Here is an 18,563-nt window from a genome sequence, read left to right as displayed (position 1 = left end):
TTTAGCTTTTTGAAATCTGTTTGAGATATTCTATATTTAATTACCCCAAGCGGAATCAATTACAAATATATTAAAAATAAGAACAGGAAACCAAGTGGTCAGAAAGAGAAGGAAACGGTAGGTAAAATTTGATTTCAAGTTTATGATACAGCCTACTACACACTGAGCTGAAAAAGACAGGTGAAGGAATTGATCAGCCAGGACTGCACAATGCAGCCTCTGCTGTGGCCGACAACGAATATGGGAACGAAATGGGAAGTGAGGCAGACAATAAAAATTTACCACAATGGAGTGGCATATTTGAACCAATCATGGCCACTTTATCCCTACTGTCAACTATTACCAACACCTCCTGTGAGTCAACAGCATCATCTCCTACAGAATGGTGAAACTCCACCTTCCATGCACAGAAAAGATGGAAACGACGTTTAGTGGTCTAAGTATTGGTTACTTACAGGATATAAAGAAGGACACATAGCAGAATAGATAAGCTGAACCAGGATATAAAAGATCAGGAGGTATGTTTAAGCAATAACTTTAAGGTAAAACTGAAAGAAAATGTAACAAAATTGATGTAAAAATACAGGGAAATACAGTATGAGCAAAACTGTGGATAAATTATGAGTACTTTATGCTCACATGGAAGGAGTTAAGCAAACGTTTACGACTCATACTGAAGAAGAATCTGTCGCTGACAAAAATCAACTGCTGTGGAATCTGAATACAAAGTGCTTTGTGATAAATTAGCATTGTTTGAAGACAGAAACAGAAGGGACAACAACAGAATAGAAAGACTTCCTGAAAAAAACAGTGAAATTTGTAACTTACTTAATTTCCAAAATAATTGGAGAAGACTTTAAATCAGACACTGGGATCTAAACAGCTTATCGCATAAGTGAATGGAATACCTCAAAACCTATAAGTCTGCTTGTCAGATTCAAAAAAATTACAGGTAAGAGAAAATTTAATTTGGGACATGTTCTAAAAATGCAATAAAAACTAAAATCTGTAATTTGTTACTTCACTTAAAACTTTATTTTAAAGGCAAAAGGATGAATAAATGATTTTCATTGTTTTCACCAACAAACTTAATTCTATTCGTTAAATAAAAACAAATTTAGAAATTGATGCCTGCAACACACTACAAAAAAGCTGGGATAGAGGCAAGAGCAAATCTTTAAAAACAGCAAAGAAGGGAGAATATCCTTTTCTCTGATATATATGTTTTTTCTAAAATTTTATTACTAGATCTTACCATATTTTTTAAAAAAAGCTTTAAATAGATTCTCTATGAGAAAATTTCATTTTTTCCAATTTCAAATAGTATAGAACATCAGTTTACCCACCGACTTATAACAGCTGGGCTGAGATTCTTCCAGTTGAACAAGATAAGTCCACATGATAGTAGTGTGTAGTGTGGTTAAGGCAACAACAACATTTATTTATATAGCACATTTTCATACAAGTAATGTAGCTCAAAGTGCTTTACATGATGAAGAAAGAGAAAAAAAAGACAAAATAAGAATTAAAATAAGAGAACACTAATTAACATAGAATAAAAGTAAGGTACGATGGTCAGGGAGGACAGAAAAACAAAATAAAACTCCAGACGGCTGGAGAAAAAATAAAATCTGCAGGGGTTCCAGACCATGAGACCGCCCAACCCCCTCTAGGCATTCTACCTAACATAAATTACATCAATCAGTCCTCGTTGTATACAGGGTTCTCATGGAAGAATTTGATGATGACGGTCACATGGACTTCTGGTCTTTAATCCATCAATGTAGGGACATCACGGTGCTTTGATTAGGTGGTGGTGGCGCAGATCGCCACCACAGCAAACCAAAAAAAGAACAGAAGAGAAAGTAGGGGTTAGTACAGATTTTGGAGCCACCATGAATAATCATGATAATTAATTGAATATACAGAGCATCAGGAATTAACTAAGATGAAGCTATGAGAAAGCCATGTTAAAGTAATGTGTTTTCAGCAGTGTTTTAAAGTGCTCCACTGTATTAGCCTGGCGAATTTCTATTGGCAAGCTATTCCAGATTTTAGTTGCATAACAGCAGAAGGCTGCCTCACCACTTCTTTTAAGTTTAGCTCTTGGAATTCTAAGCAGACACTCATTTGAAGATCTAAGGTTACAATTTGGAGTGTAAGGTGTCAGACATTCCGAAATATAAGATGGAGCGAGATTATTTAAGGCTTTATAAACCATAAGCAGTATTTTAAAGTCAATTCTGAATGACACAGGTAACCAATGTAGTAACATCAAAACTGGAGAAATGTGCTCGGATTTTCTTTTCCTAGTTAAGATTCTAGCAGCTGCATTCTGCACTAGTTGCAATCGATTTATGTCTTTTTTGGGTAGTCCTGAGAGGAGTGTGTTACAGTAATCTAGTCAACTGAAACCAAAAGCGTGAACTAATTTCTCAGGATCTTTAAATGATATAAGAGGTCTAACTTTTGCTATATTTCTTGAAGTGAAAAAATGCTGTCCTAGTGATCTGATTAATATGTGATTTAAAATTCAGGTCTGTGGTTGGCTGGTGCCCTGCCCGGGGTTTGTTTCCTGCTTTGCACCCTGTGTGGCTGGGATTGGCTCCAGCAGACCCCTGTGACCCTGTAGTTAGGATATAGCGGGTTGGATAATGAATGGATGGAAATCCAGGTCACAGTCAACAGTTACCCCTAAATTCTTTACCTCCTTCTTGACTTTTAATCCTAATGCATCAAGTTTATTTCTAATAACCTCATTATATCCATTATTGCCAATCACTAAAATTTCAGTTTTCTCTTTATGTAGTTTGAGAAAATTACTACTTATCCATTCAGAAACACAAGTAAGACATTGTGTCAGTGAATCAACAGAGTCAGTGTCATCAGGTCCTATTGATAAGTACAGTTGTGTGAAATCAGCATAGCTGTGGTAGCTCACGTTATGCCCCGAGATAATCTGACCTAATGGAAGCATGTAAATTGAAAAGAGCAGTGGACCCAGGATAGAGCCTTGTGGAACACCATATAGAATATCATGTGTCATAGAAGTATAATTACCACAACTAACAAAGAATTTTCTACCTGCCAGGTAGGATTCAAACCAATTTAAGACACTGCCAGAGAGGCCCACCTACTGACTAAGACAATTTCTAAGAATATTGTGATCAATGGTATCAAATGCGGCACTGAGATCTATGTGGATGAGAACAGATAAATGGCCTCTGTCTGCATTTACCCTCAAGTCATTTACTACTTTAACGAGTGCAGTTTCTGTACTGTGATTTGTTCTGAAACCTGACTGAAACTTATCAAGAATAGCATGTTTATTGAGGTGGTCATTAAACTGCACAATGACTGTCTTCTCTAGAATTTTACTTAAGAAAGGCAAGTTAGAGACAGGTCTAAAATTTTCAAAAGCAGAGGAGTCAAGATTATTTTTCTTGAGTAGGGGTTTGACTACAGCAGTCTTAAGACAGTCTGGGAAGATGCCCATATCTAATGACAAGTTTACTATGTCAAGAATATTGTCAATTAGCACGGCAGATACTTCTTTGAAAAAACTCGTTGGTATTGGGTTCAAGGACGCAGGTGTTGGGTCTCAGTTGAGAAATTATTTTATATAAATCAGGTAAATCTATCCTGGTGAAAGAATTTAATTTGTTTATAATGGAATACTGGGGTTTAAGAGGATCAGTATTAAGGAGATGTACTATATTGTTTCTAATATCATTCATTTTTTGATTAAAAAATACAGCAACAGCCTCACAAGTTTCACTGGAAGTATTTTGGAGGCATTCCATTGAGTGACCTGGGTTTAGCAGACGATGAATCGTAGAGAATAAGACTCTGGGATTACTAACATTATTGTTTATAATTCAAGAGAAATAGCAGCGCCTCTCAAGATGGAGTATGTTGTTGTATTCTGTTATTTTAACCTTCAATATCTCATCTCATGGCAATTACAATCAATGTGTCCTTCTCCACTTTAAGCCCATCTGAGAGTACACCAAACACAGCTGTTAATGGTTTAGGAGTGATTGAATGCCTGTCAGACTTGGTGTTACAACGATTTTTGTCCAGCATTATGTCAATTTGTGCACTCACAAAATGTGTGGCCCAGTGAGGCTAGAGCTAGATTGCAACGCTTGCAGGGTGGATCTTGGCCTGGATATATTTTGAACAGTTTTAAACAAGATAAATATGCTTCATAAAAGTATTTAAGTTGAATAATTGAATGCTTTACGCATATGGAGCTAGAATGTATTCAACGCATGGCTTCCTTCCACTCCTTTTCAGAGATGTTAAGTGAAAGATCCTTTTCCCACCATACTCTGGGATCTTTGAAAGGAAGGGACATTAGATAGATAGATAGATAGATAGATAGATAGATAGATAGATAGATAGATAGATAGATAGATAGATAGATAGATAGATAGATAGATAGATAGATAGATAGATAGATAGATGTCTAAACTAGACTTCTGGGTTGAAGCTCACCCTAGCTTTACCTTACCCACAGCGACTGCCTCTACCCCGGCAGCTCTGGAATGGTACTCTCCCACCTTGTCCCTTACGGGTTTAAAGTCTTGATGGTGTGTCAAGGCTTCTTTTTGGTTCAGCTTCTTGTGCCATATGCAAATCCTCATCCTGCCAACTACACCAATGTGAAATGAATAGCCTTGACACTCAAAAGAGGTTTGGGGCAGCCACCTGTATACTTAATCTTGGCTGCAAAAAGGCAAATATGTTGCACAGTTGTGTACAGATTTGAGTCCAAAACAGAACTGAATACATACGGAGGTTGTCGGGGGCCCAAACCGGAAATGACGTCCTTGGAGCCGGAACAGGAAGTGACATCACTGGGGCAGAACAGGCAGTTTATTGTCATTTTGTGCATTTTTTCAATCCATCCTGTCAACCAAGTCGACTGTTTTCGAAGTAGCTGAACTGTTGCTGATAGATCACTGTGCACTGTCGACTACTTTCAGTGATGTCTATACATCTTACATGTTACTGCTGACTATACCAGTGACTATTGCTGTGTGTGAACGATCGTTCTCCAAGTTAAAACTCATCAAAAATTACCTCAGAAGCACCATGTCGCAAGGCAGACTTAGTGGCTTTGCTGTACTCTCAATCAAAAACGAGTGTGCCAGACAACTTGACGTGTCAAACATTGTTGAGACTTTTGCGCAACAAAAGTCATGTAAACGAGTATTTTAGGTACTAGTGATATTATAAGTAATATGATTTGTGACTTGTCAGTCACTTCAATTTTTGTAAGCTTTAACAGTTTAACATATCTGTAATCTGTTTTATTGTGTACCTTAGTATGTCTTACTGGGCATTAGTGTCACTACTGTGAGGATTTGTGAGCGTTACCACTTTATGATGTCTGTTTTCTCAGAACTTGCGTAAAACAGGTCGATTGTGTAGCAGTACCCTGTCAGCCAGTGTTGTCCTTTTAATTTGTTACAAATTGAAATTGCTTCATTTTAGAGCACAGAACAGTTTCTACTTTCTAGCGAACGTTACATTTTAATCATTTTCCTTCACAAAGTTGACTTGGAAAAGTAAGAGGTTCCACATTTTGCATATATTTATGTACTAGTACTGCTACCCACACCTCCCACATTCCATTCTCACAATTTATTCTATTTTTGGTAACTTAAGGCAAATTTAATAAAGTGATTAAAAAAGTTATTACACATTCCATTTAGAATGCTGGTTTGTTTGTCATCAGCATGTGATCTGATATTGATGCGGTCACAAATGCCCCTGCACAGCCGGCCCCTAGGATTTAGTTTTGAATAAATTAGTAATAGTTATGCTAGACAAGAGGGGCCCAACTCAGGGTGCTGCACATGGGCCTTCAGAAAGCTAACTACACCACTGACTGGAATAATTTGTCTTGTACGCCTTATACAGCTGATTTTTTTCCTTTGCCTTTAGTTTTGAGCTCCTTATTTATCCACTGTAACAATCTCTTTAATTTCTTACTGCTTCTAAATTTTGGGGTGAACTCCTCTATATTGTATGTAAAACGCTTTTGAACCTACCAAACTTTTATCTCCTCCATTATTTCCACAATTGAAAGCTTTCCCCAGCTTGGCAGTTTTAGATTTTGAAATGTATTATGTTCACTAAATCCTAATGGTTCAATCACATCTAGGCCTGATTCTATCCTGAGTATTACAAAATATTAAATCTAGGCAGGCATCCTCGCATTTTTGCTTTAACGTAACATGTTTAAAACATAGTCACTGATCATGTCTGAAAACTACAGTTTTTGTGCTCCACTCTTTGTAAGATTATTCCTCTTAATATTAGAATGATTAGGTTTCCCTTGCACCCCCAATCATGACTATAATATCCTCTCTCTAAATTTGCCTCCTTAATATTATTACAAAGATACATACTAAAACCATATTCTGAATTGGGCAGATTATAGCACAGTCCCTGTATCAGTCCTCTATTCTTAATGTTTTGTAGCTGAATCCAACCACACTCATTAAGATGTAGTCCTGTTACTGTTATTGCTGTATTATGGTAATTATGTGCAACATCATGTAACTCTAACTCGTTTTATTCTTGACACTCCTGGTATGAATGCAAGCAGTTTTTAATGTGTTGCTCATCTTGTTTTTTTCTTTTTAAATGTGGAATGAAAATTTAAAAGATGCCTTGTATATTTTTTATGCTACTGTCCATCCCTTTATTTGAAATTACTAACTTGCCCTAACTAACCTACTCATATGCCTCCTGGACACATTTTTGCCTTTCCATTTCAAATTTAATCCATTCAGAAGTAGCCCCAAAATCCCATAAACCTATGCCCCTCTGCCATATGACAAGATCTGAGCCACATCTTAAACCGTCTGATCCCATAAGTCATACCTGAAATGGCTTGTGGCACAGGCAAACTTCAAAGAAGACCACTTTATCAGTTCTACTCCTCACCTTCTTATGTAGTTCTTTAAATTTGGATTGCAGGATAGAGATTTTAAAAATGATTAACTATAAGAAAAATAAAACATTTTAAGCATTAATTAGTCTGAAGTAATAGTTTATTGCTAGACACACACAAATGCTATGCTAGAGCTTCTGCAGTGTATATGCTCGGTGCATTAAGATGAGCCAGCTGAGGTTCTTTGAGTGTGTAGCTAGTATGCCCCCTGGGTGTCTCCCACAAGAGTGTATCAGGACACATATGGGAATTCTGCAGACTAAATTGAACATAACACAATGTTTTTTTTATATAATATTCAACAATGTATATGTAAATGTTATTTTAATTGCTTGTCAACATGCCAATTTTTCCGTAAGTTTCTAGTTATTAAAGTACTGCTTGAAAGTAATTAACATTTTTCCTGTGCTTCTCAGACAGAGGCTGCACTGATGTATGATGCTGTTTACATGGTAGCCGTGGCTTCTCAACGAACCTCTCAAATGACAGTAAGCTCTTTGCAATGTCATAGACACAAACCTTGGCGTTTTGGACCAAGATTTATGAATCTTTTTAAAGAGGTAAGAAAAAGTAGAACTGTTAATTTAGATTTTATTAAAAAAAACAATATATCTTGAGGTAAACAGACAATGTTACATCTACAATATAGGCATTTTGGTCGACTGGCTATGGCATTGGACTATAAAACAGAGGATTGAAGATTTAAATCAAGGAGTGTTTTTACATGCACCTTAATAGCCAAACTATTCACAAAAAACATAGTAGTCACAATATGAACAGCCTGATTAACAGCTCTAGTTAGGGCATGGTATACTACTAAAGACGTGCATCTTGAGGCTTGATTTAAATGCTGTGATCAATGGTGCATTCCTTGTACAAAAAGGTAGAACATTCCACAGCTTTGGGGCACTATAGCTAAAGTTTAATCTTCCACAGTACTTTTTATTTATTTTTGAAATCTTCTGAAGCAATACGTATTCATCATTCCTAAGTCCAAAAATACCATGTACACAGAAAGTATAGGATCTTAAAAAAATTCGACCTCAAGATTTTGATGAATCTTGATGAAGTTTTAGACCTTCCTGAGTGTGAAAATAACATTTTTGAAGTAATGTCTGTCTGTGGGTCTGTGTCTGTGTGTAAACACGATAACTCGGAAACGCTTTGATCTAGGTCAATGAGATTTTGTACACCTGCTTTTTATGAAAAATAAGTAATCCTAGCAACTTCTGGGCCACTTCTGGCAACCTGAAATGGTACTTTAACCGAATACTTTCGCAAATTTTCAAGTAAACTGTGGTTATAATTACAGATAGATGATTCAGATTTTGTACTGATATTTATAATGATAAAAAGCAAACAAATATGAAATTTGAGAAAAATTACTCAACTGGAGGTAGTATTTTATTTAAACAACCATCCAAATTTTTTGTATTATAGAAATATAAACGTTTACATGATATTAAAAGCTGTATTCATTATAATGCATATTCTTTCAATAACCATCATTAATTTTATTTTAATTTACACATCATCAGTTTAACAATAACGTGTAAACATTGAACATGCCTTTGAACATGCCATGTAAATATAAACATGTAATGGGAACAATAAGTTGCTACATGTCTGTCGTGTTCCTGGTAATACATTTAATTTTATGATATTTTTTATTTCCACCATCATCATAATTAAATATAGCTAAATGCAGTTTTACCTATAGCAATATAAGAGGAGGAGTTTTGTGATTGAACTTTTTAGGCCAGGTTATACTACATGTAGTATTAAATAAAAGCTTAAAATATTTCATTTAACCACCCTGTGAAAAAAACACTGGAGTAGTCAGTTAATCTTGGAAGAAAACATGAATTAACTTCACTGTATCCTACACACAAAGAAAACTCATTTGCTTTACTTATTTGTTCTTGTAAAAAATATCATTTTGACAGTGCAGTAATATGCAATAAAGATAATGTGTAGGCTGTATGCTGATTAAGCAAAATTAAAGCTCAGGTTACCTGCACATGACTCTGTTTTCATTTAAAGGTAGCATTTTTAAATTAAAATGATCTCCATATACACTAGTGTGTTCACATTGTTTACAAAAATCTCTTCGTACATACTAAAAATGACCGAAAATGAATATGACATAGATGTTCACCTACATTTAGCATGCATGCATTTCAAGAAAATTCCTTGAAGGGACAGTAACACATCCAGTCACATGAATTATTTCAAACTTGGAAAATTATTTGTTTTTTGTGCATGTATACAGCATTCAAAATGTATAAAACATATTTTAGATACATACAGGTAAGCAACTGAACAGCACCATGGAAAGCAACACTTCTATGTCCACTGTGTTGGAATGTTTTTTTTTTTTGTTAAGGATAATAAATCAGAGAATGAGCAGTTATTCGATTTTCTGTTTTTCCTAAGTTTAAATTCAGGTAGTGCTCAATTATGCAATGTTTTAATACATTGAAACAATACATAAAGACACATTAGGAGAGCTCTCATCTGGCGTAGTACCAAATTTGTAGGGCTCCAACCTTGAAAACAAAAAACATTTACAGTAGAACCCACAATTAATATTTTCATATTTAGTGTTTTCCCAAATATCACATTATTTTGGACATTGTCATTAACAAAAAATGCTCTTATTAAACAAATAAAAGTCTTTTAAAGCTATTGTTCATGCTGTAGTTAAAAGTGACTCTCCTGATTTTTGCCCATATTTTTTTTCATGCCCACTAAAATTAATATTAATATTAGACAGTTGACAGATTAAAATCTGATATGTGTATTGAAAAATTACTATCCCGAATGTGACAAGCCTGTGCAAAAACAATAAAACAATTTTGTCAGACAGAAGCAAGCTAATAGGCAGATGGTAGTAGAAAATCACACTTGCCATCACAGAGTTGTAGTCCATGTAAAAGATGTCACTACCCAAATTAAATTAACACAGTTTCCTTAGAAAAAAGTCTGGACTCCCCTTTCTTATATAGTTCCCCTGTTTTACGAGACCAGTCCAGTCTGTCATTGATGTGGACTGTTTTTGAGCCTCCCCATCTGTGGTCTACCGAACAAATAGTCCATACTCCAAGACACCATATGCACATCTACATTCATTTCCCTGAGTTTACCACTTTACAAGTAATAACTGGATGGTATTGATAGTGCTGAAGAAATCAGAAAATATAAACATAAAAAACAGCATAAACATAATCCTCAATTATGATGAAGGCTGTGTAAACTGACCAGCAAATTTGTTTACTTTGTTTGAGACTCAGCTACTGCTTCACCACCTTTGACAGGAAAACCATCTGTAAAACTAGTGCTGCACCAATCTGTTGATCAATCTTATGATCACCTCTTCCATAACTCATGATCAATGCCCTCAGATATTTGAGGTCTTCCACTTGGGAAAACTATTGATATACTGCCTGAAGAGAAAATTGATTCCTTTCCATTATCTCCTAAAAGAATGTGGTGATTCTCATCCTAAACATATCATACTGGTATCTGACACATTAAGAGTATGTGATCCACTCCTGCAGCCTGGTACAGACTTAGTGTTGTCTGCCTAGTGACTGATTGCCAGATGATACCAGTCAGACTCAGTCTGAAAAGCATTTGGTGCTTTTATGTAGGCTCACAACACACAAACTGAACGATAAGGCTTGAGTCCAATGCAAACCAATCAACACAAGAGAGTGGGATTTAGATTATTAGGTAGTTTTGTTTTAAATATAGTGTAGCATAGTTAATTTATTTACATTTTTTTCTTTTATTTTGTCATCTCCATCACCATCCTTCTATTTTGTTTTCAGTTTGTATGCCTACATTCATCATTGCACACTGGTCATCATTTTCAACTGGTCTCAAGACGACATTTAACAGTCTTGTTAGCTTAACAGCAAAATGTCTTTTACTTATAAACCTGTTAAGCATTTAGTCTTGTGTCTTCTTAATAAACATCTTAAGAATATTTGATACACTTGCAGCTATTTAAAAGATTTGCACTGTGTTTATTATTTTTTGCTTTGTGTCATACAGTATAAGATTTTATAAGAAACAAATACTGCATTATTAAAATGATAATCAATATTTATAATTACACCTCAAGAATTCTGAATGTCCAGTTGATATACTAAAGAAAAAAAACACACCTGTATAAATATAGTAAATATAGTGTAGGTTTTTCAAACAAAACACTTCAAAAACAAGTTATCATTCAAGATTGAGTCCTAACAGACACTGCTAACAAAGAGGAATGCTCTGGTTTTATAGTCAGAGGGGAGTAAGAGGTGGGTTTTCAGGCGGAAGTTAAGTCAGTAGGGGTGTGAAATCCTGCCAGAAGTGGGAGGAGTTTTAGGTGGACTTTCCTTCTGAAAGTCTGTGGAAGAGGGAGAAAAGGCGTTAGTGCAATGAATTATCCACAGACTCTGCGTTTTACTCTCACTTATGCCCTTAGACTGCTTCCCATGCACACGTGTGTGACAATACACACACACAATAGGGAGCTCCGCCCCCTCCATTACAGAATGCAATTGTATTTAAGGAATTAGTATATAGCTTCTTGGGTGCAGGAGGAAGACCCTTAGTTATAACAGGTAGAAAATCAGTTACTTTAGTATTTCACTACATTTGTCTATTTTAAATACCGATGAATAATAAAACATAGTAAAAAGTAAAACGTAAAAGAAAGTAAATAAAAAAATAAGTTAAATAACGCCTTGTCAAAACAATATTATGAATGACTTTATCCTCTAACTTACATTCTATAAACGTTGCTTTTTTGCATTTCTGTTTGAATATTGTTTGGGATATTTTTCTCTTTCTCATTTATTGGATGACTCTCTTTGGGTGTGATCAAAGTGCAGCAATCAAGGGCTCAGCAGCAGCTTCAGCACCCCCTGGCGGGTACCCAACAGGGCTGCAGCAAACTCCAACTCCCGTGGAGACCTGAGTCTGAGGCACTGCTGCCACCCAGTGGGGCTGCCACCTAGCGCTCCGGGGGAGGTAATGCTCTGGATACCCTCCCCCCCAGCCCTTCCAGGACAGAGGCGTCCCAGCCGTACACCACAATATGTATAGTTTTTTGTTTGTTTGTTTTTTGAAATGGTGATAACTGCATTTTTTATAAGGCTTGTTTAAGATAGTTACATTACAGAAAAAACTAAACAACATGACAGCTTTTAATTATGAGAAGCATTTTATTTTATGCCATATGTATTATGGATAATTATTTCTGGACCTATTAGTACGTATTTTAAGGACTTTTTTATTTTAGTATTTTTATTGTCACTGAACAATTAGCCTACAGAATTTCATTGTGTTAAAAAATGAACAGTGGTCTATAGTTTAATAATAAAAATACACTTTAATACAAAACATAAGGCTTCTATGCATTTGGTTATACTGGAGCTTAGTGCAAAAAAGTTTTTTAAAGGGATAAAGGGAAAAAAAAAATCAGTCGGTCAATCAAATAACATGAAATCAGTGATCGGAGCATCCCTATTGCACAGACAGTACTAGTTACTGTACCTTATGCTCTTGAGATGCATATTTTACATGCATATTTTATTATGTATATATTCTAATGTATATTTATTTTGGTTTTTATATTCTTCATCCCTGTTTCTTCAAAATGGTATCACTATAAGCCACAACATTAGAATTTCATTGTACGGTATAACAGTGTAACTGTCATCTGTGCCTATGACAATAAGGGATTTGACTTGATCTTTGCAAAATTTTTTGTCCTTTAACATGTTTTTTGAAGCTGTCATTTCCATTTATTTGTACCCTTACCATATACATCCGAACCTGTAGAAGTCAGTAAAAGATATGCTTATGGCCATGCACCCAGTAGTATGTTGTGAAAGATGCTCTAGGCAGATGGGTTTGAGTGGCTAATGCTACATGTTTCTCCATTTGTTTTGTTGTGTTACATTCTGTTTCCACCCTCAGCATTAAGTAAATTTAAACTGAGAATGAAAAAAAGTGTGTATTTTCACCAAAACAATATTTTCTTCTAAGCTGTTCATGATTTCCATGGAATGGAAATTAAGTGCCAGCAGAGGCTTGATGATCATCCATTGTGGAAACCTAGGTAGTTGCATCTCTACTATTTCTACTAGTTCTTCTGGTTTTATAAACCTGTGATCTCAAGAATACACTGGATTTGGAATTGTAGTTGGGCGTGATGTGATATGGGTGAGAACTAGCACCTCCATATGTGAGACTGTGGTTGTGTCCAAAAAGTAAGTGCTGCTTTCTTTGCAAGTTAAAAAAGCAGCTTCCTTAACTGAAGGATGTGAACAAGACTCTCAGGTGTGCTGCCAAATTTCTGTTCTGTTCCCTTTAGTGCTGACAGATTTTAATGATTCGAAAGATAAGTGTTGTGTGTATGTACTGTATTATAAATATGTAGTGAATTGTAGGGTGTACTTTTCAGCTGTCCCTAAACCTGAACAAGAACATAGGAGGTTTTAAAGCAGGAAGGGCTTATCATAGGAAAATATTAAATGCAGCAGGAGCATAAGAGTAGAGGAAAAAGGTTAATTAATAAAGACCTAAACCTTCACAGGGCCCACTTTTTGTCACTAAGGGAGAGATCTCTCCATGAGAAGAGCATATTATTAGCTGTATTTCTTTTTTCCCCAAGTGGCAGAGATTGAAGTATTCTAACTAAAACTGAAACCTAAGGACTAGTATAATAGGGGGACATAAGAAGCATAGTCATTTTAGCTTAATTCTAAAACCTTAACTTTCTTATATTTTTACATTTTTTCAGAAGAGTGAGTGTTCTCTGTTTTACCAGTAACGCAGAGACTAGAAAACAATGTGACTCTTCTCTTTTAAATAAAATGGCCTCTAACAAGTAATCATTTGACATATTTGCATCAGTGGTGCAGTAATAAGAAAGTTTTCCTAGGAAACTGGTGTGATGCTAGTAGGGCTATGACATCATTAAAGAAATGGTGAGAAGATCATGGGAAAAAAAACTTTCAAACTCTTGCTGAAAATCTTACAATACCCAAACCAACCATCTAGTAATATTCCTTTTTTTACTTTGACCATTTTGGTAAGATGGTCATACATGATACATTTACACTGGAATCCTTGAAGCCTAAGAAAATATTTGTAATGCTGTGCCACTTTAAATTCCCTCACATTTTATTTTATATTCCAGTAACCACTTGAACAACATCAAATCTGTCTCTGCCTCTCTCATTCTCTTTGCGCATGCACACACACATCCATGCATGAAAACGTCGTTATTTGAAAACACTATGTCATTTGAACGTGAGTTGTCTTTCCATCGACTTAGTCAAATAACATCGACTTTTCAACTTTTGATTTTTCTTGCATCTGGCCCATGATGTCAATGCCGTAATGACAAAAAGAAGAGAGACATAACTATATGTGCCATTTTGAATAAATCATTTTATGACCTGAATAGTACATATCAGAAAACACTGTGGCACTGATGTATCATTATATTTATTCGCATACCTTCATGTGTTTGAACTCTGTGACCGTGTTTGATTTTTTTTTTTTCCCGATCTTGCCCAGTCTCCACGTCATGGTGCATGGTACTGAGAATGCAGACAGACTTCTTTTCGGGTGCATACACCATCAGCATGGCACTGCCAGATCTGAACACTAGCATGGAGAATTGCTTGTGTACTGAAGTGACTTTAGCTGCAGGTGGAAGTTCCTGTCCCATTTTATATATGGCACCAAGCAGGGCTGTGTTGCAATGTAGCAGTTTTTTAGCCAACGAAAATGGCGTGAAGAAGTTGTCTGTTATTACAGTTCTGCCTTTGTCTATAAACAGCTGCATAACCTTTATTACCACAGTCTTGGAAAATCTTTCTCTCATGGGATCTTTTCCTAAATAAGAAGTGGCATTGCACATGTACTTTGTCTCCAAATCTACCACAATCCATTTATGCCAAATTTGTCAGGCTTGGTTGAGATGTATGCAAGAAAGGACAACGGACCTTGATTGGGAAGTTTCTCATAAACAGTAATATGTTGCCCTTTTAATAGGCTCCCCTACAGCTAGTGCTGAAGCTAGTAATTTGAATAATTGGAATACCAAGTCATACTGCTCCTTTTTGCTGATTTGGCACTTCCCCAAAAATACTATACAAATCATTAATTTGTGAATTAATAAAAAAGAAAGATAAAATTTGTGCTAGTGTTGCTTGAGCTTGTAAAACTGGTAAAGTTATGTCCTTATTGCATGGTAAATACAGTATATAGGATTCGGTATTATTCGTGGATTTCACTCATTTGAGGGCAGGCATGAGACATATCCCCGATGTCTCATGGGGGGACTACTTTGTATATAAATATATATATATGTGTACATACAAAAGGATTATGGGAAAAGTAATGCCTCCATTTACATTTTTTATGAACTGATGGCAATACTCATATTCAAGAAGTTTTTTTTATATGCAATAATTACTGACACATTTTGTAGGTTCTCATCTATCACTTCATTTGGCAGTGAGTCATTACAGTGAATGGTTGTTTTTCCATCTATATATCACAACACTAGGGCAAGCAGATACTAGAACAATATACTGTTTTAAACAATTGATGAAGTTAAGTGAAACAATTGAGAAATATAATTTATATATGTAATTCAATTTACAAAGCCAATGTAACAACAATAAAAGATATATACAGTATGTGTATATATATATTGAGGACCACCAGGCTGGCACTGCCACCTGAACCCGACACAGACAGGCGTGGGACACAAGTTCAAGGCACACACTGATTTTTATTTTTTCTTTTCCCTTGTGGGAAACGTCTTCCCCGTCTCGCACAAGCACAGCAACACAGTCCAAGCACAGCACAATGGACAAACAATCCTCTTCCTCTTTCTTCCTCCACTCCTCCTGTCAAGCTTCGTCTTCCTCCTCCCGACTCTTACTCCCCGAGTAGCGGCAGCTGGCTCCTTTTATAAGGTCCCCTGAAGTGCTCCAGGTGCTTGATTACTCATTTCCAGCAGCACTTCCAGGTATGGCAGAAGAACTGCCCATATGGGCTCAGTAGCTCCAGCTGCAGCACCCCCTGGCAGCGCCTGCGGATCCCAACAGGGCTGTACCAAACTCCAACTCCCATGAAGCCCTGCGGGAGTTGGAGGCACCACTGCAACCCAGGGGGATTGCCATCTAGTGTCCCAGGAGAGGTAACACTGGAGGCAACAATGGCAATACATACAATACATATATATATATATATATATATATATATTTATATATATATATATATATATATATTTATATATATATATATATATATATATATATATATATATATATATATATATATATATATATATAAATATATATATAATGATAATCACAAGAAGAAAACAAAGTACAAATTATAAAAGATGTGAGCCACAAATGAAGCTAATCAGTCCATGATAACAGAAATAATATCATAAAGTTTACACTCATGTAACATCAGTAATATAAGTTAATTCCTGAGATTGAAAGGTATGTGTGGATTTGGCCAACGCGTTTCAAGGATTCACTTCTTCTTCAGGGCACAGAAACCAAGAGAGAAACTTGAAAGAATTAATAAAATCAAACACTAAGTAAATAAAATGTGCAACAAACCATACAACTCAAAGACAATGCACTACCTATTATACAAGTACTTGTGAGAAGCTGAAATAAAATCAAAAAGAGGAATGTAGACACTGTCACATATAATTAACAGGAACAAGTATGAACCAAGAATAAGCAATTAAAAAACGGTATTACCTCATCCACTACATGTGTATCATAGAGCCCAGTGACTATCTGAATGGAAGTGGCAACAGGAAACAAACCCAGGCTCAGGGTTATAGCACAAAAAGCACATCCAATCAAATGACTCATTTAAACCAATAAGATGTAACCTATTTAACAGAAAAATCCAGTGTGCTTCCTTACATAGGTTGTCAAAGTTACCCCAACAAGGGTGAGGCTTTACAATTTCAAGGACGGTAAACCTAAGGTCTGAAACTTGATGATTAAAAGAAGTGAAATGCCTGGACACAGAATGTTTTGTGGGTTTTGTCCTAATGTTACTTTTATGTTTTGCATCTGAATAGTTTTACCAATGTTTATGTTTTTAGTCTGAATAGTTTTACCAATGTTTAACATGGGGCAAGTGCATAACAAGAGATAAATAACCCTGTTTTAACTACATTTGGATCTGTTTTTCAGATTAATATCACCCTGTGGAGTAGTGACAAGGTTACCTTTTTAAACATTCCCACAACAACTACAGTTGAAACAGGAAAAATGTCCAGGAGAGATATAATTTAGCAACATATCAGGGGGAGTAATATAGCAACATGGTAATTCTTAGACATCTGTACTCATATCAGATTTAGATGAATCACAAAGTTACTGTCAGCAGTTAAAAAAAAAAAAAGATATGTGAAAAAATCTGGATGCAGTCACTTTTAACAACAGTGTGAATGTAGCCTTAAAAGGTGCATGCTTCTTCAGACGGTCATGTTCAACAACAGTGTCCAAAAACAATTTAAATGTGTGAAAACACTAAATATGTAAACATTAAATTGGGGTTCCATTGTAAATGCTTTATTTCCAGGGATGGGCGCTACCTTTACAATTTTGTGGGCCTACAAAATTTGCTACTTCAATATATAGTGACTCTATTAGCAGTTCTGGAGCATTTATCCCTAATTCAAGCAAGATCTGCCACTCATATACATAAATCTGCATTGTTGACACACAATTCCACATTGTGTGTTGGCTTGCTAGACATGGAAACAAAAGGACTAACATTTAACACTGCACTCTCCTGAGCCCTGTAAGCCACTGTCTGTCTGTAACTGTTATCAGAAACTGCAAAATAGTGTAACTTGTAGACTTGCACAAAGAGTTCTTTTTCAGGCAACAAGTAATGGATTAACAACTTACTGCTTTTGTACAGAAATGGAACTTAATTAAGCTTTGAAAGTTAATGCAAAGAAACTGCCTGTAAAAAGTCCATGTTGGAGCAAACTGTAGTGTTATACCACATGTGCTGATTATTCACAGAAACCTGATTTCTAAAATGACATGTAAACCCTTATTCTGGTTGGAGAAGTCAGGTTATTGGCCTCAGAGAAACCTAATTAACAGAGGTAGATTTTTCTGCATATGTGGCCATGTAAACCCTTAATCAGGTTACTATTAAGGATTTTGTAGTTTGTGCATGTCTGACTATCTCAGCCTGTGCATATATTTGCCTCATACATGCTTTCAGCAGCCACATACAGAAACTTCCACAAAATACATTTACAGAGGCAAATGTTCATGTGATCATGTTGTTTCTTATCCTGCTTGAAATAATCTGCCTCAATATTTCAGAAATTGCTAAATGTATGCTGATGAGCTGAGCAAACTTAACATGTAAAAAGTAACCAGGGCTATGTAATCTGATTACTTTTTAAAGTAATGAGCAACCTAATGCAATACTTATCTTATTGAAGTAAAATGTCTGCATTATTATTATTACAGCAGCATTGCTTGTAAAGCAAGAAGCACACATTTGCAAA

The 18,563-nt window shown here is 35.7% G+C and overlaps 1 protein-coding gene across 1 annotated transcript in view; it reads left to right on the top strand.

Moving 5' to 3' along the window:
- Window positions 1-18,563, top strand: part of LOC114651160 (glutamate receptor ionotropic, kainate 1) — a 694,443-nt gene that overhangs the window by 425,364 nt on the left and 250,516 nt on the right. Inside the window, exon 7 of the mRNA XM_051925745.1 lies at window positions 7,387-7,530. Within this exon, the coding sequence (XP_051781705.1) occupies window positions 7,387-7,530 (144 nt within the window). The remainder of the gene's footprint in view (window positions 1-7,386; window positions 7,531-18,563) is intronic.

This window comes from Erpetoichthys calabaricus, chromosome 4 (genome assembly GCF_900747795.2).
Source record: "Erpetoichthys calabaricus chromosome 4, fErpCal1.3, whole genome shotgun sequence".
Taxonomy (NCBI): Eukaryota; Metazoa; Chordata; class Cladistia; order Polypteriformes; family Polypteridae; genus Erpetoichthys; species Erpetoichthys calabaricus.
Note: the sequence above shows the minus strand (reverse complement) of the source record. Positions and strands in the feature narration are given on the sequence as shown.